General features: G+C 39.4%; 1 protein-coding gene across 1 annotated transcript in view; it reads left to right on the forward strand.

The window, feature by feature from the left end:
• Positions 1-27,980, forward strand: part of b4galnt4b (beta-1,4-N-acetyl-galactosaminyl transferase 4b) — a 122,105-nt gene that overhangs the window by 37,793 nt on the left and 56,332 nt on the right. The window contains exons 3-4 of the mRNA XM_084403938.1: positions 1,783-1,895; positions 27,123-27,221. Of these exons, the coding sequence (XP_084260064.1) occupies positions 1,783-1,895; positions 27,123-27,221 (212 nt within the window). The remainder of the gene's footprint in view (positions 1-1,782; positions 1,896-27,122; positions 27,222-27,980) is intronic.

Raw genomic sequence — 27,980 nt, forward strand, 5'->3', positions numbered from 1 at the left:
TGCTCGCGTCAGCTGACTCTCAACTGATTCACACCTATCATAGCATCCCTATATATAAGGTCCATTCAGTATTATCAGCAGCTTTATCGCGTTGCTCAGGAGCTAATAACCCTCCTCCATTACCATCTCCTCTCTCGTCCACAATCAGGACTTGGCCTTCTGATATTCCTCTTCAAATCAAACTGTTATTTATCTTGATTCATGTTGTCGCATTAAATTATTGTCATTAAGAACATTAATGATATCTACAATACATTTATGTTGGTTCTGTTCTGTGTATTCTGTTCTTGCCCAGAATGGAACCATACAGCCAATCCAAACTGTATGCTAATTGTTAATCATCTTTGACATAGTAGTCCTGACAGAATCACCGTTTTTGTAGACAGTTTTTTATCATTAGTTTCATAAACCTTTTATAATCAGCTGTCAGTCTTCAGATTCTCTCTGACTGTCTCACTCTCTCTCTCTCTTATGTCTGTAGTTCATCTCAATCTGAAAGTATGTTTGGAGGAGTGGGACAGGTGTTATTCTGGTGAGCCCTCTTAAAGAGTCATCAGTTCTGATTCTCCACAGGATGTGTTTGCCTTGATTAAAAACTGCTCTCCAGGAGAAGACAAAGCCTCTCTGAATGCTAAGAGTGTTCTTGAGAATTCAAACATAGCAGACAGTAGCTAGAAACTTGTGTTCATTCACACATATTTTAAGACTGTAATGTCTGAAAAAAAGTTGTCAGTACACTTTCTGCTGTATTTGATGTATTTCATTTACATCCTAAATATTCAGAGAGTGATGAACTCACTCATGCAAGATTTAATGATTTTTTTAAATATCGGTTTGCAGCTGAACTCTGTTTGGAGATGGATACTCTCTATTTTTAAAAAGCCTTGTTCACTTCTGAGAGAGATTGAATTTTTGAATAGTAAGACCCAGATGCATATAAAATGATTTTATATGTTTTTTGATGAAAGTAAAATGAGAAAATATACAATATTATTGTGATTCTGGCTAGTAGACATGCTGCTCTCTCTAAATAGGTGGTCGTATTGATGGGGCAAATAGTCATTATTAGACCTACATTGATCCTAACTCTTCTTTCACCAGCAATTAATGTTTTTATTGGGATAGCAATTGGAGTTAATTGTGTTGTTAACTATGCTGTCTGCTCAGGTGTATCCTTGAATACAACAACGGACAACAGATTCATTGCTTAATTGTCTATCAAGCATCCCTCAAACTACAGACCTTCTGATCATCATCTCACTTTTGTGACCTTCATTCCACTACCACTGCATAAGAAGTGTTTCTGACAATGAGAAGAAACCAAATGACTTCTTCACTTGATGTTCCATATTCATGCTGCATTGGCTTTGCAGCATCCCCATCAACACTAACACTGACAACCTTTCAGGCTTTTCAGACTTCAACTTGTGAAACCACCCATTAGTCACATGAAAAGAAATGGAAGAAATTAGGAAAAAGGGGATATTTTATCTGTCTTCCATCTGCCAGCCTGTTATCTTGTTAGAGCCAGATGCAGTGGGAGAAGCACTCTGCTCCTTGGATGATAAAAGTCCCCCATCCAGTCCCCCAACTTTCCTCTGCTTTCTTTTTCTTTAGTACCTCTATCATTTCACCTGTTTTTCATACTTTCTATGTCTCTCTTTCTCTCTCATTTTCTTTTTAAATTCCTTAAAACTTGTGTTTTTTAATTAAGTAAATTTCTTTCTCTAATAACTGTGTTTTTTAAACGAAGATTTCACTAAATTGTGTTTCTCCCCACAGATATGGAGAAGCAGGCAGACGGGATAGGGTCCAGTCATAAGAAACACCTATCCTCATCTCTCATACCCTTTGAGCATGACGATGCTGCTGACAGTCAGGAGGAGGGCTGGGGGGTGAGTGAGCCATGTTTTGTATCATAATCAACCCTGTTCACTTTCAAGTAGTAAGGTGAAAGTAGTTACTCTTGGCTTTGATGTGTTAGTTATACAGTATGTGATGTTTGGTATGCTATGCTAAATATGATTTTTAAAAGTTTTTATGTACTGTTTAGTGGGTGTTATGTACACTCACCTAAAGGATTATTAGGAACACCATACAAATACTGTGTTTGACCCCCTTTCGCCTTCAGAACTGCCTTAAAGGGGACATATCATGCCAAATGCACTTTTTTAGCCCTTAAATGCATTTTGTTGTATATTTGGAGTGTTTAGAAGTACAGAAAATATGAAATTATTCTCTTCAGGTGCTTCGTTGATATCTTTATATTCTGTTTTTGTCATATTTTTCAACCTGTTCCGATTTTTCTGTTATCTATGACGTTTTTTGAACTATTACGTCACAGTATTTGTAGCGGAACTGCCAAATAAGGACATTGACTTCCGGCCCAACACTTCGAGCAATCCGCCATTTTTATTTCTCGCTGCAATTTTGTAGTCCAAACTAAAGGATGCAGAAGTTACGAGAGGGTAAGTTAAAATGTTCGGTTGTTGGATGTAGTAACCCACACGCTTCATTACACCGTCTAATGTAGATAAACTGCCGCGCTTGTGACAAGGGCGCATGTTTAACTGAAAGGACGAGCAGAGAGAGAGACCCGGTCGCGCGCGCGCTCTCTCTCTCTCTCTCTTCAGAGCCAGGCGAAAGTGTAAACAAGACATCACCGTCTCGAAACTAGACGCTGTCTTGCTCTCTCTCCCTCGCACATATTAATCGAAATAAATCGACACGGTGGTAAAAGGTCGGAAGACCAAAGTTTCATGTGTAAATACAGTACACACCAGTGCGATACATCCATATGAAGACGTTGTTCTACAGGTTCGTCGTCTTCATTTTCATCTCGCTCCGGCTCCGACTCTGGCTCGAACATGTAAGGCTGGCTGGACAAGTCTTCCGTTGGTGACATTTTGTTAATAACGTGTGAATAAAAAGTTTCTGTGCCGCTAGATAATCGTATCTCTGCTATCAAACTACAAAAATGGCCGAACGGGGTGGAGTTGAACCTCTGCAACCTGGAGAGGGGGCGGGGTATGAAGTGTCTCAATTGTATTTAAAGAGACCGCACCAAAACGAGTTGCTCTCAGACGCACATCAGAAAAGGGGTAGAAAAGGGGCCTGTGGAGCTATAATAATGAAGAATTCAGACCCAAGCATTGCAGTTCCGCTTTATATAGACTACAAATGTATGATTTATATGTAAAAAGGAACAATTTAAAAGCATGATATGTCTCCTTTAATTCTACGTGGCATTGATTCAACAAGGTGCTGAAAGCATTCTTTAGAAATCTTGGCCCATATTGATAGGATAGCATTTTGCAGTTGATGGAGATTTGTGGGATGCACATCCAGGGCACGAAGCTCCCGTTCCACCACATCCCAAAGATGCTCTATTGGGTTGAGATCTGGTGACTGTGGGGGCCATTTTAGTACAGTGAACTCATTGTCATGTTCAAGAAACCAATTTGAAATGATTCGAGCTTTGTGACATGGTGCATTATCCTGCTGGAAGTAGCCATCAGAGGATGGGTACATGGTGGTCATAAAGGGATGGACATGGTCAGAAACAATGCTCAGGTAGGCCGTGGCATTTAAACGATGCCCAATTGGCACTAAGGGGCCTAAAGTGTGCCAAGAAAACATCCCCCACACCATTACACCACCACCACCACCAGCCTGCACAGTGGTAACAAGGCATGATGGATCCATGTTCTCATTCTGTTTACGCCAAATTCTGACTCTACCATCTGAATGTCTCAACAGAAATCGAGACTCATCAGACCAGGCAACATTTTTCAGTCTTCAACTGTCCAATTTTGGTGAGCTCGTGCAAATTGTAGCCTCTTTTTCCTATTTGTAGTGGAGATGAGTGGTACCCGGTGGGGTCTTCTGCTGTTGTAGCCCATCCGCCTCAAGGTTGTGCGTGTTGTGGCTTCACAAATGCTTTGCTGCATACCTTGGTTGTAACGAGTGGTTATTTCAGTCAAAGTTGCTTTTCTATCAGCTTGAATCAGTCGGCCCATTCTCCTCTGACCTCTAGCATCAACAAGGCATTTTCGCCCACAGGACTGCCGCATACTGGATGTTTTTCCCTTTTCACACCATTCTTTGTAAACCCTAGAAATGGTTGTGCGTGAAAATCTCAGTAACTGAGCAGATTGTGAAATACTCAGACTGGCCCGTCTGGCACCAACAACCATGCCACGCTCAAAATTGCTTAAATCACCTTTCTTTCCCATTCTGACATTCAGTTTGGAGTTTAGGAGATTGTCTTGACCAGGACCACACCCCTAAATGCATTGAAGCAACTGCTATGTGATTGGTTGATTAGATAATTGCATTAATGAGAAATTGAACAGGTGTTCCTAATAATCCTTTAGGTGAGTGTATATCTACGCATCAGGATTTTGCCATGCTCACAATATCCTTTTAAATAAAAAGCTCTCTAAATGAGGGTTTTTACTAATTCCATGCCAGTGGATTGTTGACATCCATGCATAATATAATCTCTCTCTCTCTCTGTGGCCCTGTGGGGAGCCAGGCGTGTAACTGGCTCAAGGGATGAGTCTCATTAAAAATAACAGTACTTTCATACCAGCACGATACATTTAGATTTTTTTTTTTTTTGGTTCTTGTATAAGTCCCCATAAAATCAGAAGCTAGTGAGCTCCAAAACAATGTCAAAATTCACGTTTAGAAGATACATGCATTCAAAATTTACAGTCTCATTCTAGCACCAATACGGATCAATATTTTTGATTAAATAAACATCATTCTGCACTTCAGGTACTCCCCAGCTATCAGGGAACATTCTCAGAACTTTGGCTATTAACATTCTGGCAAGGTTTTCTCAAAGTTATGAACAAACGTTCTTCAAGTAACATTAATAGAACATTCGTTGAAAGTTATTTGGTCTTTAATAATGTTCTCAAAACATTAGCACAAAAACATTATTTATACATCAATTATGGAACTTTTTTTCCTTATATGTTTTAATTGGACGTTCGTCTAACAGCTTTAAATGTTACTGCTTGTTTCAGAATGTTCAGAGAACATTCAAAAGTAACATTCCCATAATTTTTTGGAAAATTTTATGTTCCCTTAAGGTTCACATCACCAAGAAAAAAAAAAAAATATATATATTCTGTCATAATTTACTCACCCTCAAGTTGTTTCAAACCTGTATGAATTTTTGACATGACAGTTGATGTACCCCAATGATGACAGAATTTTACATTTTAAAGGGGTCATCGGATGCCCATTTTCCACAAGTTGGTATGATTCTTTAGGGTCTTCATGTAAAGTTTGTAACATACTTTGGTTTAAATTTCTCAATGATTGTGTAAAACAACACCCTTTTTTTTTACCTCTTCAAAAAATGCTCTGTTCAAAGCGATTCATTTTGGTGCATGTCTCTTTAAATGATAATGAGCAACTTTAAATGATAATGAGCAACTGCTCACCCCACCCCTCTCTTCTGTGGGGCGTGTCAACACAAGACACTTAAAGTGCTGCCTTGGCAACCTGCCTTGGTGGACAGTATACAAATGGATGAGGGGGAAATATGCTAATACGGGACAGTCCGTCAGTGGTCGTGGGTGGAGCATGAGCAATATGACATCATATTGCTCAGAAAATCCAAACGGCTTGATTATTAGTGTTTAGGCTTTTTGAGTATTAAAAAAAAAGGAGTGAATGGATTTTTTTCATTGTATGGGTATGGTGATTGTGTCCACACACTGCAAAGACACATTTATATGCAAACACCATATAAAAGTGAATTTTGCATCCGATGTCCACTTTAAGTGAACAATTCCTTTAATGGCAATGTTAGCAAAACATTCTTAGAATATATTTTTGTTAGCTGGGTCATCAGATTTTCTGTTCAATCAAGACTAGAATCTGAAGCTCCCACCCCCCTACACTATAAAAGACTGAAATCGGTCACTTGCTCACACATTTACTATTTTCTATTTTCTATTCTATTTCTATATAGAGCGGACAGTGAACTTTCAAGACAATGTAAATATGCTTTCCATTGAAGCAACTGTAGTCTTGTTTTGTGTCAGTGTGCTTCTGGTTCGTACCCAGAAATGTACTCATCTAAATGTTGTATTTATACAAAGTTCTTACATGAAAATCTAGATGGTGCAGCATAGCAAATCTATTCCGCCAAGACCAAACATGTAACATTGTCATACCCATTACCATGCCAATCACTCCGGGAGTTGTCATGACAGAAATATTATTATAATGGTTAGAGAGGCTCAGTATTATAAACAGCAATGACGAGCAGATCAAACAACATCGCTGCCGCACATCACGACTGAATTACAAGCATTTTAAACTACTACTAAAAAATACCTCCACCTGACTAAACATTACTCTTTTGCTGAAGTAACAGTGTCATATTAAATCTAAAAAAATAATCTATTAGATTTAATTTGTGATTTAACTGTGGCTCTCAAATGTGGCTTTGTTGAACGGTGACATAAACAAAGCACTACTGGTTAGGTTTTTTTTGTAGAAAAGGACGAGCCCTTTGATATTGCTTTCCCAGACATCATTTTTCAATTGGAAAAAAACCCTGTTCATTAAGTAAGGGTTTACAATGAGTTATGAGTTATGTATTATAATGAACTCATGTAAAGGATGGCATTTTAAACCTTACAAAGCTCACTCATTCATATTTGAAGTCATATGGATTGGAGTTTCTAACTGTTTGTCAAACAGTATGTGCTAGCGATTTGGACAAATGGACATGAAGGAATAAAGAAAGTGGTTGTCTGAAGTGGCTGTGGAGGTCTAACCTGATTTAAGAGCTCTGTGTATCTTTGTCAGCACTGAGATAATTTTAATCATAGTGAGGTTTTTATGAGCCCTGGAGTAAAAAAGAAGTACTCAGCCTTTTCTTTAACCCCACTTTGGCATAGGAAACGATGAATTATGTATTTTTTTCTGCGTAGCATATATGCCCAGTTTGTACAAATCGTCCTCCAGTAACACTTGTGCCATCCTGCAGCATGGTTTTAGCTTAGTCTCTTAGCTGTCAGCTTACTGTCTGTCCCTGTAGCTTTGACATACTAACTACATGTGCTTGCCATGTTCACAGATGCACTTCTTTGTCAGGCTAGGCAGAGAATGGCAACAAAGCTTCAGCAAGTCAACATTGAACAGTTTTAGCCTATGCTAATTTCAAAAATGCAATACTGAAGCGTAACTCCGTATCCCGAAATATAATTCAGTGATATTTAGGCTGACTTACAAGGAGAAAAATGTGGGTGAAGCGTCTAGTATACACAGCAGCAGTAGGTGAATTTAAATCTGCCCATCTGGATGCCACCATTAGCTGCTCTGCTCGCTCCAGAAGAACACATGGCTGGGATAGCAACAGTCACAACAGAGAGTTGCAAAACAAATTTTGGGAGGAGAAAAGGAGAAGCCAGTGGGAAATATCTAGGACAGCGGAACCTGAGTATTGAACTGGGTTTTTGTGATTTGTTTAACCTCAAAAGAGACACATTCAAAACGAGACAAGTTTAGACAGAATAAATGACACATAAATGTGTTAGTGTGTGTGGGGGGATTTGTATGTTTGGTTTCTAGTCCTTTATGGTCCTTTTGTCTTTCTGTAGTTTATAACATTCTATCCTCTCCTGAAGAATGCCGTCAGGGACATTTGTCACATTGATTTTTACTAGTCTTCTGCACTCATGATTGATTTTCTAACCATGATTAATCCCACTCCTTGCTGTGTACTGCTCTGCCTGGGGCCACAAATAAGTCTTGCCTTAGCTTTGCTCTTTTAAACCCTCAAGTCATGTTAAAATCATATTTGTTTGGTAGAAATGTGAATTTCTTACAAATGTGAATTATTATTATTATTTTTTTTTTACTATAGTATATCTGCTTATCATGTACAGTATATTGTGCAGTTTTCAGCATTTTGAAAATTTTATTTTCGTTCTTGGTGCATAAAAAAGTTTAGCATATTTGTTAAAGTCAGCCTGAGAATACCGCATGATGAGCCTAAATTGGTTTCCACAGACCTGCAGGTGGTAATCTCAGTGCCTGATGGGGTCTTTGCAGTCCTCTTTCTTCACGTTTTGGTGGTATAAGGGGTTAGAGTTTGATCTAGACAGGCTTGGAAGAACTTTTGTTGACAAGCTTATAGAAATCCCACTTTGAAAAGCTCCTACAGCAGACCTTGCTGAGCTCACTGGAATAACACGAAAAGAGATTCTGTCTTGGAGTTTGCCAGAGCCCTGAAGAGGAATTTTAGGGTGTGAGAGATGTCTCAACAGATATAACCTTAATAGAATTTTTTTTTGCCATGGGCTTTGGGCTTTATTTCAGAACAACAACAAAATAAGCCTCACTGCGCTACTCGTCACCATTCTTTAGTGAAAGATCGTTTCTACTGTAGAAAATCATATCATTGAACTCTTGATCCCCCCCTGAGGGTGATATGAAGGCATAACCGGGACATTACGACACCAGCAATTTTCACACAGAAGTGTACTTGCTGCGAAGTCATACTTCTTGGTCAAGCATCTTGGTTATTGTGAGCATTTGGATGAACGTGGTGACCCAAAGTGATGATTCCTTAAGTATATGTTTGCTTAGAACATTTATATTCTCATCATTCGATTTAAAGCATGTTAGTTATAAAGACATTGTATGAAATAAAAAAAATCAAAGTAGTATTCTGCTTAACCCACAGCTAGCAAGAGTGTGTTTCATATTTTGCATAAAAACCTCTCAGAATCCCCGGTTAAAAATATTTCTATGATCCAGTGCATTGTAATTTTTGTATTAAAAACAGTCACATGATTCCTTTTGATACACAGTGCATACTCTGTGTCCAACAGAGTTAGTTGGTTAGTTGTCCAAATAACAGGTTTTTACTAGCCTATATCATTTTATATCCTTTTCCCATTATAATTACACATTTTTTTCACAGTTTTCACATTTCCTGTGAAAATTCAGACACCATTATGTTCTTATATAAAAATATATCAGTATTTTTAGATCAAACATCTTACAAGAGTCTACAAGTCTCTCAGGTAAGTTTTGAAATGCATCTCCTGCTGTGACATTTCACAGGGCTGTACTCGGATCATTCAAGTAGTTCTAGTGCTACTGTGAGTCTGCTGTTACTCTAGTGCTTAAAGACTGACAGGTTGAGTTGTCCAGGCCAGAAAATAAATTTTTGTTTGTGAACCCTGGCATTCATTCTGCAGACTGTTTCCTCTCTTTTGTGCTGGGAAAACAGTGTCCAAAGTAGTTTTCTTCATGTTAAAACAGTTCTGAGAATGTGCAAACAGAATATTTGAGGAGAGTGAAAAAGTTTTTGAAAGTTGTGCAGGTAAAATTACATTTAAAAATACAAGAATGTCTAACATATATTGCTTCTCTGCCATTGACATCACCAAAAGGAGCTCTTGCATAAGTGAGCACTTGTGACAAACTTTATTTAAAGGTACACTATGTAACTTTTGGCCCTCTATCGATTAAAATCCAAACTGCATGCATTTTGCGGAAGAACACTGAGTCTCATTAACTAAGCATGTGTAAACACAAATTTGTGCGTGAAATGTGCGTACAAACGACTACACTGTAAAAAATTATATGATCTATAAGTTATGACAACATTTGTTTTTACATTGCTTTAACTCATCAAAATAACTTTTTTATGTTATACTAGATTCAACTATTTTTTTTAGGTCAGTTTAATGTAATTTAAGTTGAAATGACTTAAACATCAAGTTGATTGTACTTAAACATTTTAGGCAGCAACTTTTTTTTACAGTGATATAATTATATTGAAGGATGCTGCATTAATTGTATTATATAATCCATATACTGTATAAAATGATATAATAAAAATGATTAAATAATGCAATTTAATTTGATCTTAAATACATTCCATCATAATACAGTTAAAGAGTAAGAAAAGCTACGTTATAGCTTCAGCTGCGAGGTTTCTCTGAACAACGCAGATATACGCGTGTGTACAGCTGGCTTATGAGAGGTCTGTATAAAAGGTGTTTATTGTGAGAACTGGTGAGAATGGCACACTTGGCATTGCTCGAGGATCGGGTGAGAGTGCGTCTGCAAACAGTGTTAAGTTTGACGAGAGTGACGAAAGGCTGTAAGGAAATCTTGAGCTGAAAGCCCTTATACTGTAGTACGCTTACATGTTCAAATCTCTGTATACCTAACAGGGCCTATAACAAACTTTTTTGTTACACCTGCCAATGGTGACTTTACTGGCCAAAAATATATTTTACCAGTCATGACAAAAATAGGCAGTTATGACAACAAAATGTTAGATACTAGTTCAAATTTACAATCCTCTATTCCAATTTTGATCAAACATGTAGTAATTTTTAAATCTTTATCTATATTGATTCCAAATCTTATTTATATTACATATTATCTGTATATATTTATATTCATCTTAAACTAAAATTGCTCATATGGATTAGGGGTATAATAATTATGAATAATAAGTAAATCATAAAATAATTATAATAAATAATCATCACTATAAGCCAGACAATTTAATCTTTAAAGGGGTCATGAATTGAGAAATGTTTCTTGAGCTTTTGACATATAATACTATAAGAATATCCTATAAATTTCAGAGCTCAAAACGTCCTTGTTAGGCCAAAAACAGCTTTCATTGTAACCAAGCCCAGCGAACGACTCTGGAATGTGCCTCTTTATTACGTAATAGTGTGACGAAAGTCAACCTCTGCTGATGAAAATCAACACCTTCTTCATCATTGCAACTTTGGCCCCACCCACTGGTGTGTTAGTGAGATGACAAGGAGAGAGGAGCACAGGATCACTCAGTGGACCAAAAATAACATTACCATTCCAAAGGATCCTAATGCTAGGAATGTAGTTATTTGTTTTCAACAAGGTGAATGTCTCAGTTGAGCATTATTTATTTGTAATCGGTACATTTCACTGTGGATTCTTTGATAAATCAGTTGCAATTTCGACGCAGGCTTTGCAAACAGACTTTTACAATATGGACTTGACAATAATGCGACAACATGTAAGTAAGTGTTAATTCTAATGCCTGATCGCCAGTGATTTCTGATATAATGATTCATGTACAGTCAGATGGAAATAATCTGTTATTTAAACTGTGATTAAATTATATATAGAAAGTGATCAAAGAGCGCTCCCTTTACAATCGCTGGAGAAGCTGTGAATCAAACAGCACGAGTTTATCAGTGACTGAGTTCTGGATCTTCCCCAAATCTCCCGTTATAATAAACAAATCTCTTATTTACATTGTGTTTGCACTGTTAGTTTTGATGAAAGTATTCGTTAGTGTGCAAAATTCGAGTTGCATGACGTGACCACTGCATTCACGCGCTCAACATTTTTGTGATCGGCTACAATGCTCATCACTGCAACCTTTCATGCTGTAGATTTAAATATAATGCTATAATCAACACTTTTCACAATTAGTTAACCTTGAGAGCTGTAATAGTAAAAATGTGCTTAAAGTTACAGTTTTACATGTAAAACTTAGCTATTTCATTTGCAAAGATCACCAATCACAGCAGTGGGCATTTACACTGAAATCTCACATCATCAGACACGCCCCTTCAAACATAGCGTTCAAATCAGAGGGCTAAAATCGGTATAGGAAAAATGCCTTTTATTTCTAAATTATGACAACTTTTGATGTAAAAATCATACTAACATTATGGGCCCTATTTTAACGATCTAAGCGCATAGTCCAAAGCGCACGGCCAAATCCACTTTTGCTAGTTTAACGATGGGAAAAATGGTCATGGTCTAAAAGGGTCGTCCCTATTCTCTTAATGAGTAATGGGTGTGTTTTTGGGCGTAACGTGCAATAAACCAATCAGAGTCTCATCTCCCATTTTCTTTAAAAGCCAGTTGCGCTCGCGCCATAGCGGATTCGCTATTTACATGGTGGAATTTGCAAGCAGAAAGACTGAATGCTTCTCCAGAGAGGAAACGGATCTGCTTGTGTGCGAGGTTAAAGCGTGCAATCAGAACATCTACAGGACAAGCCGGATTCCACCATATCTTTTTTAATATTTGGCATGTTTGTGTGCTGCTGCGCGTCCCTGTGTGTGTGTAATAAGCAGAGTGTACGCGCATTGTGCACGCCTATAGGCTCATATTACTAATGCGCCCTTTAAATACCCCAAAAATACTGCGCCATTGACTTTAGACCAGGTATCAGTTGGTCAATGGCACAGTCTATTGTTTTCTGACGCACAAATGGGTGCAAATGCATTTGCTATTTAAACAACAGTAGGACGTTAAAATTATAATTGCATCAGGCTGAAACTAGCAAAAAACACTTTCGTCGCACCTGGCGCCGCATTGCGCCGGGTGTACGATAGGGCCCTATAAGTGCACCCCAGGAAACATTATAAAACAGTAAAACAATGCAGTTCATGACCCCTTTAAAAATCTGTTACTATGTACTGTAGTGACCTATAATTTGGAGCAAGATAACTTGGAAATGATTTTATTGCATCAGACATGAGTCACTTTGAGCAAGTTAGCGATGGAGCGTAAGTTACAATGAACACCACTAAAAACCAAGCCACTTTCATAGTGCCTAAAACCCTGAATTCACGCAAATTAAACTGAAACATACCTGGCTAGCCACTTAAACCAGCTTCATGGTATAGGCCCCTGGTTTCACAGACAAAAGGTATTAGATGATAGTTCATAAAAGGATTAGGATTAGACCATAGTTCAATTTAGACATTTAAGTAACTTTTATAAACATGCCTTATAAAAAAACATTAAAAAAAAACATTACTGGTGTGCATCATGATACAAAACAATGGCAGTGACATTTTAACGTGGAGATTTGCATGTCAGTCTCTTTTGCGCGCATGGGCGTGGTCACATTAAAACTAATGAGCAGGCGTTTGAGAAACTGAACATCTTGTTGGTTTTATACAGATTACTTAGGCCCTGTTTACATGAGAACGCTCGCGGGTGAAAACGTAAAAATATTTTATCAGATGTGCCTTTCGTTTAGACGGCGACAGCGTTATTGGGGCTTAAAAACGTAAAAAGTTAAACCACCCTCCAGAGTGGAAATCTTAAAAACGCTCCACCGTCGCATTCCCGTCTAAAGGGTAAAAACGCAAAAGTCTGCTAGACAGTGAAGGCACCGATCTGCTCACGGTGGCTCTCATCGCGTACGCGTTTACATCACAGGCATGCGCCAGTACAGGAAAATAACAAACATGTCGGATTATTTCCATACGTCGGACCTTCAAGTTGCCCTAGCAGCTCTGATAAACATACAAGAGTCTTTTCAGCAGTTGTACGAAATATTCTCAGATAGTATTACTGATCAGAGAAGGCACATTAATTACCTCCATCAAACTGTTGATGTACCAATTCGTCGGAGGCAAACCAGACGGCTTTGGACGAGACCTGGGAGAACCAGTAAATGGTGGGACAACTTTGTGGAAGGAGTAGTTGATGGTGTGAAAACTTCCGTATGTCCAAAGATTGTCTTCTCGCCTTAAGTGAAGAACTTCGTCCTTACATCAAGGGTGAAATAACGAACATGAGAGCACCTGTTGGAGTCTTCAAAAAGGTAGCTTGCACGTTGTATTATTTAAGCGACGAGGGACGGCTAAGAAAAACCGCGAACGCCTTCGGCTTATCACGGTCCACTGTGTCGGTCATCATCAGACAAACATGCAAAGCCATAACTGTCCACCTCGGCCCGAAATACATACAGTTGCCATTTTCTGTGCCCGAGGCAGAGGAGCTCGTTTCCGAATTTTTGCAGGATCATGGAATGCCCCAATGTTTGGGAGCAGTAGACGGGACTCACATTGAAATTAAACAGCCAGCCGTCAACGCCATGGACTACATAAACAGGAAGGGCAAGCTTTCCCTGAATGTCCAAGCTGTGTGCGACCACAAATACAGGTAGGCCTAATCAAGGTGTTTAAGCACTCTTGTGCTATTTCTATGTCCCATGTATGTTTCACTGTATTGTCATTGTATACAATTGTAAAGCATTTAGAATTAAAAGATGCTATTTGCTTGCCTTACAGATTCATGGATGTGGTCATAAAATGGCCTGGAAGTGTCCACGATGCGCGTGTCTTCGCCAATTCCAAAGTGAACTCCTACTTCAAGACTGGGAAGATACCTTCACTCGAAAGGCAGATAGTGGATGGAGAGGAGCCCATATCTATCTTTCTCTTGGGGGACCCTGCCTACCCCCTTCTCCCTTACCTTATGAAAGAGTACTCAAATGGAGGCTCTACCCCATCAGAACAGTACTTTGGACTTTGTTTGTGTAAGGCCCGTATGGTGATCGAATGTGCATTTGGTCGGCTAAAGGCCAGGTTTGCAGCCCTGAGGCGGCCCATGGACATAAATCTCCTTGACCTGCCAAGTGTTATTTACGCTTGCTTTGTCCTCCACAACTACTGTGAGGCCTATAATGACACTGTGGATCACCATGTTGAGCAGGAAGCCATAGAGCGTGACAGGGATCTGCAGCCTCCCACCCAGACCAACAGCTATCTGACCGACTGTAATGAGGGAAGTGGAAAGAGAGTGAGGAGAACACTCACCAAATACCTTGACCCTTAATGGCCTATGGACTAGACTCTGCACGTGTGGACAGTGACCAAGGTAGTTATTAGTCCACATGAACAGTGTTTAATCTCAGGTGTGTTTCAACATCTGCTTGTTCAAGCTGCAAACTTGTTCTTTACTTTGTTTTTATTGCAATAGACAATAAAAAACAACAATGCAATGAATAATAAAGTGCCATATTAACTAAAGCATGGGCTCTCTTTTTTTTTACTCCATACTTGCAACACAACAGAGCCTGGTAAATATTGTTAACAGAAGTAACGCTGATGATACTGTAAACATGAATTGTTTTTGTACAGTTATCCTGACATTTACAAAACTTTGTGGCCCATATCACTTTGCGGCCCACTAGTGGGCCTCTGCCCAGTGGTTGAGAAGTAATGAAGTTAAGTGCTTAAACAGTAGGCAGGTACTGCACAAAAAACAGTGTAACAAAATGTAAACAAACTTAATATAACTTTGTCTATGAACTAAAGTTTCTAAAAACACACAAGTTCAGTTTCTTCCTCATCGGAGTGTTCCCCCAGCAGTAATTGTCTGTAGGAGGATGGAGGTTTAGGGCCCATTGGTGGCGTTGTGTACGAATGTGCAGGGCCCATGGGTGCTAGTGTGTGTGAATGTGTGGGGGCCATGGGCTGTGCTGTGTATATATGTGCAGGGCCCATGGGTGGTGGTGTGTACGGATGTGCGGGGGCCATGAGCTGTGCTGTGCTGTACCATGTTGTTACATGTCATTGGACATTTTTAAGTGAAATCCTAGAGCTTAGTGGGTAACATGCGTATAGCTGCGTATCACGTACAGTAGACTACACCACTGGGCATGGTGTATGTAGGCTATGAACAAAAACATACCTGAAGTAGATTTCTATGTTTCTGGACTGAGGTATGGGGGCTGACAATTGATTTTTCTGTGTTCGGCAGATCAGGCGATAAGATGCTCGCGTTTGACTCACTACCAGTGTCCACGGTATCGTTCACCTCTAATGTTTTAACACCAGCCTCTATTGTTGTGGTGGCTGGCGACCCACCCCATATTTCGTTACATAAATAAAAAAATAGAGTGATTACACTCTGCCATTGGGTATCCACAGCCTGCCTATACTTCATCCGGATGGCTTTCAGCTTTGATGATATCTGACTTTTACAGATAGCGTCTTTCTCGTGTGGATATGAAGTCCCTCCAGGTACAGGATACTGCTGAAAAAATTCGGTCCATATGTCTGTATATTTTGCCTGGCAGGACTCCCAGTCCACGCCCTGTTGTGCCTTTGTGGCTTTGTAATTTAAGGTTGTTTGGAGCAATAACTCCACCTCCTCGTCTGTCCAGACAAAATTGTCAGCTTTTGCTGTTCGCTTCGCCATGTTGTGTTTTGATTTCGCGCTACTAGGGAGATAAGTAGAAGGAAGGTTGCGCGCGGACTTGGTGTTGTTGTGTGGCAGTGCTTCACATTGCCACTTTTGCATCACCATATGCACGCAGATTTCCCCCCCATAACACTCGTCTAAATGCAGAATAAAAAGTGATAACGCAATGCCACTTTTGTGTTTTCTCTTCAGATCGTTTCCGTGTAAACATAGCCTTAAACAGAGAATATTTGTTTTCATTTTGAATCCGATCATTTAAAAGTACACACTTAAATGTTTATAAAGATATATGGCTCATAAATGTGTGGCAAGTATTCGCTGAGTTTTGTTTCAGTTTATAGACCTTATGCGCCAGAGAAACAAGGGCGCCGCCATCTTTAGAATATTGTCTTTGAACTTCCGTTTTTGCTCTCGCTCTTTATATTTCTATGGCATTTCTGTCCAGGAGTAATTAGCTTTTGAAGTGGATTTACTTAATGTAAAGTTAACGAAAGTTATCATGAGGATTGTAATGTTTAAAGCAGATGACTTAACAAATGTCAGTAGACCGGGAAGATTTTAAAACGAGCCGTTCATTCATAAATACGCAAGATCGCTGTCTAAATACAGACCGGAAGTCAAAAGACAATGAGCGCAGCGCTGAAACGGGGCGGGGCTACATAAGGTCTTATAGACGTGCTCAAGAAAAAAAACTTCACCGAGACGGAGAGGCAGAAAGCACACCCTGTTTATTTTCTTTATTTTACAAAAGCACAATGTTTTGTTTTGATTGCAAGTGGACACATAAAAAAGTAGACATCTCACAGATTCTTTTTTCATATTTCATTTTTCTGGATGACCATAAATGACAGAAAAAATTTAAGTTTATTGTGCTAATGTGAAGAAAATCCAGCAAAACGCGCCGGCGGGTTAAGAAATGCAAGTTGCTTTTGGTCAAAACAGCTCAGACATTAGTTTTAGTCTGGGACTAGCTTAAGCCTTGTCTGTAAAAACAGAGGTTAGTTTTCTCTGTTCGTTGTTCCGTGTCATTTTAGTTTATGTGGTTGTACCATTCCGTTTTCCTGTCAATTTCCTGTGTGTTGCGGTTAAATAAAGTGTTTGTTTACTCCATCGTGCAATTACTACAGGTACCTATACGTGACATCCCGACTGGTCTAAAATATAAACCCTTAGAATACACTTACCATAGTGAATCAGTATAAGACAAAAACCGAAGAAGGATTGGTGATGTATTGAAAAATTACATAGTGCACCTTTAACAGTACATTGATGGTTATCAGGATGCAAATTATTTTAGGGTGAGAGGTTTTTATCCTCATCCTACAGTCCCTCTTTAGTGATCTATGCTCTGGGGACAGATCAATCCATTGGCATGTCGAGTAGGGTGAAAGCCTCCAGGCTTCAGGAGAGTTCAAATGAAAGATGGAATAACTTTAAAAGGTGAGATCAGAACAGACTCCCTGTACACCACTATGACTATGAGCAAAGCAGCCATGCCTGTTTATTTATAGACCCGCATTTCTAAACCTCTATTTTGCTTTACACTTAGGATCTGTCACAGTTTTAGGCTGGTTTTCACAGGGCTGAACAAACATGGTTTAGATTTTCTTTTTTCCTTTCTTTTTGGAAATGTGAAACTATTTGATTTGTTTTGAATTAACACTTTATTAAAAATTTAATTAAAAGTTTATCCCAAAGTTTATGAAATCATTTTAAATGCAGTATGTAGATGTGATGTCTTAATTGTTTTTAGCTGTCATGAAAAAGATGAGTTTCAAAGCATGTGGCATTGGTAGTGGAACAGAAAGTTCTCAAGTTTAGAATGACTGTTGCATATTTAACTAAGATCAAAATCAGGTTATGTATTGCTATTATTATTATTATTATTATTATTATTATTATTATTATTATTATTATTATGTTATGCACACACACAGTGTCACACAACGGAAGAGAACAGACAGGTGATCGTATAAACAAGGTTTATAAATAGAATGCGGGGAACAAACACTGGTCGATGGAAGGGTGAATGTGAAGTTCAAGCAGTTGCACTGTGACTTAGCTGGGTGGAATATGATGATCACAGGTGCAGGTGGTTGAAGAATGGCTCAGGATCAGACGACAGAAGACGGGCATCCGAAGACAGGTAGTCAGGCAGGTAAGTCTCAGGCTGGTAATGGGAGTTGTAGCAAGAGATGAGTCTGTACATGGTTAGACGAGACCAGACAATGGTGTGCAGGTTGTGTGTGGTATATACTGTATAGTGCAGGTTGATGAGGAGGTGCAGGTGCGTTGAATCAGTAGTCCGGGGAGAGTGAACAAGTAGGCGGAGCGTGCTGATCTGGTGTGGATGGGCTGATAGATGGTTGCGTCTCTGTGACAGTACCCCCTCCTCAACGGGCGGCTCCTGACGTCCAGAATGTGCGACGACGGGGTCTACCTCTGGGTGCTGGACGATTTGGGTGTTCTGAATGGAATTGGGTGAGAAGGGATGGATCTAGTACATCATCACGAGCAACCCAGGATCCTTCTTCCGGCCCATAGCCTTCCCAGTCAATGAGGTACTCGAACTTGTTATCCCTTCGCCGCGAATCGATGATGGCACAGACCTGGTAGATGACCTCTTCGTCAGCCAATTTAGGAGGAGGTATCTCATCGCCACCAGATCACGTGAGGGAAGAAAGACAGAGGTTCAGTGAAGGGTTTGAGGAGTGACACATGAAATGGTGAGATTTTGTAGGTGGGTGGGAGGTTCAGCCTGTATGTGACCTCGTTGAGCTGCCTCTGCACCGTAAATGGACCTACGTAATGGGGACTCAGCTTACAGCAGGGCAGGCGGAGACAGATGTCCCTTGTCGAGAGCCATACCTTCTGGCCAGGCTGGTACTGCAGGGTCGCGGTTCTGCATGACGTCAGCATGTCTCTTGTGTCTACGCACTGCCCGTTGGAGATGCACGTGTGCTGAATCCCACACCCTCTCGCTCTGCTGGAACCAATGGTTGATAGCTGGAAACCCCGACGGCTCGCCTGACCAGGGGAATAACGGAGGCTGATAACCGAGGATGCACTGGAACGGGGTGAGTCCAGTTGTGGCTTGTCTGAGGGAATTTTGTGTGTATTCTGCCCAGGGAAGTTGGCGCCTCCAGCTGTCTTGGTTCTGGTGGCAGTATGACTGCAGGTACCTCTCAATCTCTTGGATCTTCCGCTCAGTCTGGCCATTAGTTTGGGGGTGATACCCCGATGAGAGGCTGACAGACTCCTAGGAGTTTGAAGAAGGCTTGTCATACCCGAGAGATGAATTAAGGGCCTCGGTCTGATACAGTGTCCTCGAGCAGGCCGAAATGACGGAACACATTCTGGAAGAGCTTCTCAGTGGCCTCGAATGCAGTAGGCAGGCCCTTCAGAGGGATCAACTTGCAAGCCTTCGATAAACGGTCAACAATGACAAACACACAAGTATGGTGGTCGGATGGAGGCAGGTCAGTCAAAGTCTATCCCCAGGTGAGACCATGGACGATGAGGAATTGGGAGTGCAACCAGCTTCCCTTCGAGGAGTCTCCGTGGCGTGTTGGTAACGGCACAGACTGAGCATGCCTTGACGAATCGGGCGATGTCCTGGGTCATAGACGGCCACCAGTAGCGATGACGTAAGAGTTAGAGGGTACATGCATCTCGCTAGGAGATGGCGCCGACAACTGAATCAAATCATCCATCCATTTTCCAAACCGCACTGCAGCGTATATCATACAGGTATAAATTCCTTTATAATTTGTTATTAAATAGTTTAATTACGTTTTATATGCTAGTTACCATGTCAGGGTTCAAGATAAACCTTTTTCTTACTACTGGAGCTGCCAGTTTACCAAGTTACAAATGATTATTATTAAACAGCAAACACAAACTATGCAAAAGCGGCAGCCCTTTCGGCGCACTCAGTGTCCGAATTCACTCACTCGTTTTCATCAACTCCTTTAATTGGACTATATTAGTGGAGTAATGTAGGTAACAGTGAATGAGGGTATAGGGGGCGATTTCAAACACTGCACCTGTGTGTGTGATCTCTCATTGCAAAGTCTTGTTTGCCCTGGCTACATTTCTGTGCGTTATTTTCCCTGTGTTGTTCTGCCCGTGTTTGACTCTGCCTTGGATTTAGTGGAGGGCAGTGCGAGGCTTCATGGAACACCGAAACAGTTGTGTAACAGCAAATGTGCCGTATTGTGTTGAGGCTTCGAAACAATCCGACACCCGCCTCCAAGATAACACAGAGTGGTCAGAACAGTGGAAATGCAACAAAAACTCAGGCCAAACATGCATAAAAATGCCTTTTACAAACCCACTGCAAATGTTTTATTGAAAGTAAAATATATCACACTAATCATCTAATTAGATTTAATATCAAGTGTCTGTGTAATATGTGTTCCTTTTAAACACTTTCAGTGCTTGTTTTGTTTGTTCCATGGATGGATGGATGGCTCAGATAACAGGCCAATAAGAGATTACTATTATTACTAATAATTACTATTATTCATTTTAAGTATACTTATGTCTAATTAAAATATGTACAAATGTATAAAACTGATCAGAGATCGGGTAAAACTCATAGAAACACATGATTCATGGGTTCATCTACATTCGAAACAGTTATGATGTAACGAAGCCTCGTTTACCGAAATCACGTGAGTTTGGCAGTTTAATACATGCTCCGATCCACTGATTCGAAAGAAAAGATTCATAAAGGTTTTGAAGCTTCATGAAGCATGTTTTCGAAAGTGCCCATCATACTTGGACTACTATGTACGACTCTTTGCTGCCTGCAAAGCACTCGTGTTTGCCTTGACTACTTCTATTGCTGTTTGCTGTCTTCCCTGATCCTCTGCCTGTTATGACCATGTTTACTGCTCTGCCTCTAATATTGTTGTTTGCCCTGGTATTTCAACCCACGCCTGTTTGTACGGTTTTAATAAACCGCAAATGGATCTCACTCAGCCTGAGTCCTCGTTACAGCTGCTTAATATTTGTTTTATACTTTTTTCAGGATTATTTGTGAAAGTACAAAAGAACAGCACTGCTCTCTGACTTTTGACCAATTTAATGCATCCTTCCTGAAATTATGCATTTAAAAAAACAAAAACTAAACTTTTAAACTGTAGTGTATCTACCTTTAACAAAGGCTACTCTAATTTGTCTTGTTTGCTCGTTACAGATAGACTCGTTGTCATCTTGTGTTTTCTTTAGTTTTTCTATGTCTGCTTAGCTTTGTTAAAAAAATGTTTGTCAGAAATTGTCACAACAAGTAGGACAAAGTTTACCTCCAGAACATTAGGAAGGGGCTTTCAAAGAGTTTCCCAATTATATGTCCATCTTTCTTTTTAGTTTCTGTAATGTGAGTCTTTATCCTCTTCCTATTATCCTCATGTGTGGACCCTTTTGTAGCAGGGCTATTCATGCTCCCACTGTCGATTTGTCTGCTTCTATGTCCTCTGATTAATGGCAGGGAAAACACAAATTGAAAGCCATCGTCTCTTGCGGATGAACATCTCTATGTGTACAGTCCCCAGTCAGAAAAAAAATTATGATGGAGGCTTCCGATAAAAAGGGCTAATGGAGTAGACGTGTTTGCCCCTCGCTCACATGCCTTTTAGTTTAACCATACATCTTAAGCCCATTTACTCAACTATTTAATCTCAAGACAGAAAAAAATAATGTCATGAGTATTATAACTTATATATATATTATTTCAGCTAAACATGACTTCTAAGTTGGCTAAGCAGAACAAAAAAGAACCGAAAAAGTACTCCACCGTACTAAGCTTAACATGGCAGACCACGTTGTCGGATCACACACACAAGATTGTTTCACTCAAATCGAGTGTCAATGTGATAGACGAACAGGTTCTGGGCCCGGTTGCATGAAAGCCTTTAAAGTGAAGTGTCTTGGAACGCACAGGTTTGTATGATGCTTTTTAAAATAGCCAATAGCGTTTAGTTTACCTCACAGACTTCAAGTCGTACTTGACAGCACCATGGAAGCGAATCAGAGTGCTGATGATACGTTGGATTCAGTAGTAGAGGTGTGAATAAATTCTAGCCATTTCATTCTTAACCAACGTACAGTTGGAAAACGGAATAAAACTTGAGTGTTTGAGCAACCAAATTCACATCTCCAACCCATATTGCTCCGTGACATGTCAATGGTCGCTTTGGCCAGGTGGTATTTATAGCATAGGGGGCAGGATGCTATAGATTCTAGAGAGCATTTGATTGGACAGAAGATGTGATGAGAAGCTGAAGTCCGTGGCAATGTCATAAAAATCTGTGATCCATTTTAGTGGAAGTGAGAGACTGTAAGTTTTGAATGCTTATATCTCCTAAATGCAAATTTTGCCATTGTTTCGGAACACACCAGCTTATTCATAACTTTAAAGCTAACATATTCATACTAAGCTAAAAAAAAACTTAAAAAAAACTCACATTTTGATTTCAGGGGGCCTTTAAGTTAAGAAAACCCTTAGTTTTAAGGTTAAGGGTACCCTTAGGCTGTCATTAAGTATTTTCCCTTAATTACTTGAGAGTTCCCTTAAGTTCTGTTATGCCTTGCAACAAAGTCCTTATTAACCATTTAGCCCTTAAAAAAATTAAGAGATCAAAACAGGTCCCTTAAGTCATCTGCTGAACTCAAACGCAATGGATGATTTCATGTTAATTAATGGGGGAGGAGGAAGTACCATGGAAGTGCTATGTGTTTTAGCAATCAAAATAAGCCTGTTGAAAGTATGACGTCAAACAGTGTGTATTGTCAAAAATAAAATCGAAAGATTTTTTCATCACTTCCACTGTGCACTTGAATTAATGATCTCATGCCAGTCTTTCATCTTGTGCGCAAGAGAGACTGATTATAGCGGCAGGCGTAGATTTTTTTCCCCATCTTTAAAAAATAAAGCTTTTTTTGTCCTTGGTCCATTTTGGTTTAGAGTTCTTGTTTTCAGAAGCCTACTGTAAAGCCGGCTGGCAGACAGGACTAGGCGTCGAGCCACGTCGCGTCTAGGAACACAACAGAAAGCGTCATTCTGTACTGTTGTGCTCAAGTTCAAGGCTGAAAAAAAAAATCAGTGAAGTTGCGTTGATGTGTGAGTACAATACAATAACAACGAGTTGGACTAATATAGTGTAATTTAATGGAAAACATATGTGAGTGGCGCAGCAGGATTTTGAGCAAGCACCGTGTCATAGCTGGACTCTCTCTGGACTGAGGCTCTTGCGTCGTCCGTCAGATTGTGTCGTCCGCCTTTCATAATCTCCATGGAACTATTTTGTGTACCTAGTGAAAAATAGTTTTATTAAAGGAAATGGGGGTGAAATAGTAAAATTCCAATAAAAATACACTCCTGTGCCAAAATGTGTGCAGTTGGCATTAACACAGGCAAAATGATTTTAAAAAAATTAAGATTTTTTACAAAGACAAACATATCCAAAAGGTCGCACAATGAGTGATATGAGCAATAATGATACTGCATCTGGGCATTTTAGTGTTGTTGTTTTTGTCAATTCCATTATTAGGTGATTTGTCATTATTGTAATACAGTACCATTGCAGATGTGCTTAATGACCTCTACGAAGAGGGAGTATTTGCCTCCTTCTTCTTATCTAAAAAGTATAACCTACCTAATCACTATACTGATTTTGGTTCTTCCAAATTAGACATTTTATACAGAAGCAGTTCTCTCACTTCGTCCCCTGGAAACACACATTGATCACTTTCTTGCTTTCATTTCAACCATAAGCATCTAATCTCTGTCATATTATAATTTCATAAACTCTATTAATGCAGGAAGCTTGACCTAGGAGTCGCTGTCTCAGAGGATCTATGACATAACATCTTGAACCAGGTACACCATACAGTATGTGCCATGGTTTACTACAGTGTAAAATACTATTCAGAGCACACCTAACCAATGCTGTTCCATAAGACTTGGGATCCCGTTTTGAACTACATTAAAGGTCTACCTTGCTCACCGGTAACTGACAACGAATAATATTTGTCAGATATTAGAAGGAACTTTTTATTTTTATTTTCTTTTACCTTTTCTCTTCGCTGTTTCTTGTCCATTTGTGGAATGGGGGAATCATGGAAGAGATTAATAATGGACAATATCTTAGTGTTTACCTTGTCATCAATGTACCATTCTGTATTTTCACACAAAATGATTACATTAAAAAAAATATTACCCTAACCCCACACCCTATATCGTCTGTCAATGCTCACAATAAATAAGCCCCATCTCTTCTCCCCCACTAATGTAAATAAGAAGAATTCATTAACCTTGCTGATAATCCTAGGTTCTATTTCCAGGGTGTTGGTGGGAGCCATCTGGTTAACATTGCTGTCTTGTCAGAGAGCAGAGAGGAGATCCAGATCTCACTTATTTATGAGTCCTGCCCTCGGTCTCACGTTTGGGTCAGATCTACCAAACACTTAGACAGCAGTGGTTAACATTAGGCTTGCAGAACAGCTGGGAGGCCGACTGCATGGACACCATTAGCCGGGATGAAGCCTGCCTTCTGGACTGCACGTCAGGGGCACATAGCTTAATTGGGATAGATGAGCTTTTAGGCTTGTCTTCGTTATTTTGTTTAGTTGAAAGTGACTTTAATTTGTCTTGAAGGCAATGCAGACAGAATACTGATCTAAAATAACTCTGTTTCCTGCACTGTTATATACAGCACAAAACAGACAGTGTGACCACTGAAGACCTATTGCAGAATAAATGACTCTCATGAGTTGTTGTTTTTTCCTGAATGAAAAACATACAGCACCTCCAGTGTAGTCAAATAACCAAATGAATTATGCATTAAATTGACCAAAAGTGGTGGTAAAGACACTGTTAAAATTAAAAACAAATTCTATTGTTCACCTTTTGAATCATCAAATGTATCACAGTTATTAATTTCTACACAAATATTAAGCAGCACAACTGATTTCTAAAGGAATTTTTTTTTTTTTTTGTCTCCCTCTTTGATTGTTCATCAGACTATGGAGGAGTGTGAGAGAGAGGAGTTCATGATCTGTACCATCTTGTTCACGGCATACAGATGAATACAGACTCCTTTCCCTGGATTTCTATTGTGGGATCGGACATTGCATTGTTGTTACTGTTCAAATCTCTGAAGTCTGAGAGTTTTTAATAGAGAACTGTCAAATAAAAGTTACCATTTACGTTACTCCTGTATCTCCACTTTATTTTTGGTGCATTTTATGTTTGTAAAGTGTAACACTAGTACACGCACACGCACACACACACACACACACACACACACACACACACACACCTGTGTCAAAGTGTTCCCATTCCAATAATTAAATTCATCAAACTTTTTTATAGTCATCAATGAACTTGCAATTTTGGTTGTGCAATTCATTAACCCCAAGCCACTCAACATGACGCAGACAAAAGCAGGAGCTTAAGTGCTTTTCCTTCTCTCAGCACTTAATATCGCTGTTTCATTCACAGGCAGGGCTTCTAAAGGAAACGTGTGCTTGTTATTGGGTCCTGGAACTCTTCCAGTCATTTTAAATGTGATTTGTAGTGGCTCTCACCTGGATGGAAACATTTCTTCAAGGGAAGTTCTTCATTTACTCCACTCAATCATTGTTTTGATAGGGACTAATTCACAGTTCTAATTTGGAGGATTAGAAGGACTGAGTGGGATTCAGTGGGACGATCGCAACGTCATCGTTCACAGCCACTCCCTCTGTTCGCTGATTGGACCGGTTAAAAATTGATCGGAGAAAACCAAAGAATACACCACAATCCCAGACGGAGTTACTGAAGGAAAATGAAATTGAGCGGAAGTACGTAGGAGGGCGGAGCCAGGCTAATGAGTATAAGTGGTATATAATTTTGCATTTACGAAACATAGATTGTCTGTTTTGTCATTTAAGCAGGCCTTAACAGTAAAACAGTGTTGAATATTTAAAGGGGCCACATCATACCATTTTTTTTTACAATTTTTCCCTCTGCGGCCCAATTTCAATGCTTATGATGTTCCTCATTTGCATGTTGCTTTGGATAAAAGCATCTGATAAATGAATAATTGTAAATAATATTAATGATCAGAGTTTCATGCACTAAAACAGTTTTAGATTTGCAGTCAGAACATTTCCAGAACATCAGAACAGAGCAAAAGTCCACATTTTCATTAAAAATGAAATAAATCCCTTTTAAAACTGAATAAATTGTCCTCCAAACTGACATTTTCCAATGACACATTATTAGTGAAAAGTACACTATGCAACTTTTGGCGCTCTAGCATTTAATAAACAAAACTGCATGTATCCGGAGCTTTTTTCTGTTTATGTATATGACGAGTCACGCAGGTACTGGGCTACTCTGCAGTGGTTGTCGTCCCACAGGGTCTAAAATAGTCTGAATATAAACACTTATTATTAGGGGTGTAACAATACCCTTATGTCACGATTCGATACATATCCTGATACTGAACGAATATGCTTGCACTCTGTCACTGACTAGATATATTTAAAATAATGTAGGCCACTTTTTACTGGTTACATAAGACATTTGGCATTATCAGGACCCACAAATATTCCCCAATTGCATTATTATACATTATACATTATATTCAACATTATATATAGCAGTTTAATGTAGGACTGACACTAAAACTCACACATTTTTTTATTTTGGTTGAACTATACATAATACATATTGTCACCATGATGCATATTGTTGCATTTTTGTATTGCGATACATTGTGACACCCCTACTTATTATAGGTGTTACCTTAGTGATTCAGGATAAAACAAAAACATGGTTTGGAAGATGGATTCATGATGCACTCACTCATATAAATGTTATAGATTTTGCAAAGTGTACCTTCAAATAAAGCTATACACAATTGGACATCAATCTAATTCAATGTCATCTCGTTGGTTTATTGAGGAAAAAACGAATCAATCTTTAATTTCTTGATTTAAGCTGATTTTGGCATTATATGATTGGTAGTATAGCACAGGCACTGAGTGTTGCTTGAAAATGTCTATGAGCCATCTCTTTATGTAAGGTCACTAAGCACACCTTGTTCCTGCTGTTTCAGGGGGAAGAGCTCAATGAATCTGCTCAGGAGAGTCGTGCCAACGCTGAGATGCACAGACTCCTCGGCCAGAAGTTCCTCAGGTTGCCATGGAAACCAGAGGTAAAACATCCTTTTATAGTGTTAGAAACGTACACTTTACTTTCCTACAAAGAAGACATATTCCTACATAATGTGTATGATAATGTGTAGGATAATATTCAAAACCACACTGGCAGTGTGCAATATAGCTGTGAATCTATCTCACGCTCTCGCTCTCGCTCTCTCGCTCTCATTGTGTGTGATTTCCTTAGGGAGCCTCATCCTCCCATAGCTCTGTATCCCGCCAGGAATCATACTAAAATTACATGAACAGGTGGCCGAAAAGACGAGAGAACAACAGGCGCTGTATTGATGATGAACCAGCCAGTTCTGCTTAGCCCTGCTATCTTTTATGTCTAAAAATGATTTAGATCCCCACAAACACCTGAATATCAAGCTTTAAAGGGGATCTATTATGCCCCTTTTTACAAGATGTAAAAAAATAAGAATACAAGTCTCAGGTGTCCCCAGAATTTATCTGTCAAGTTTCAGCTCAAAATACCCCACAGATCATGTATTATACCATGTTGTAAATGACCATTTTTGAGTGGAAGGAAAAACATTCTGTTTTCGTGCATGTATCTTTAAATGCAAATGAGCTGCTGCTCCCCATCCTGCTTCTTCCAATCTGCAAGGTTACAAAGCTCAAAGCTCACTCCAAAGGGAGATACTTTATTTAACAAAGTATTTTTTCAAGAACTACAATAAACCGCTCGTTTGGACCACAAAAAAAAAAAACGTGGCTTGCAAGCCATAGGTTTCAGAGCTGTAAGTTTTGTA

The sequence above is a fragment of the Rutilus rutilus genome (assembly GCF_951802725.1).
Source record: "Rutilus rutilus genome assembly, chromosome: 3".
In the NCBI taxonomy this organism is placed as follows: domain Eukaryota; kingdom Metazoa; phylum Chordata; class Actinopteri; order Cypriniformes; family Leuciscidae; genus Rutilus; species Rutilus rutilus.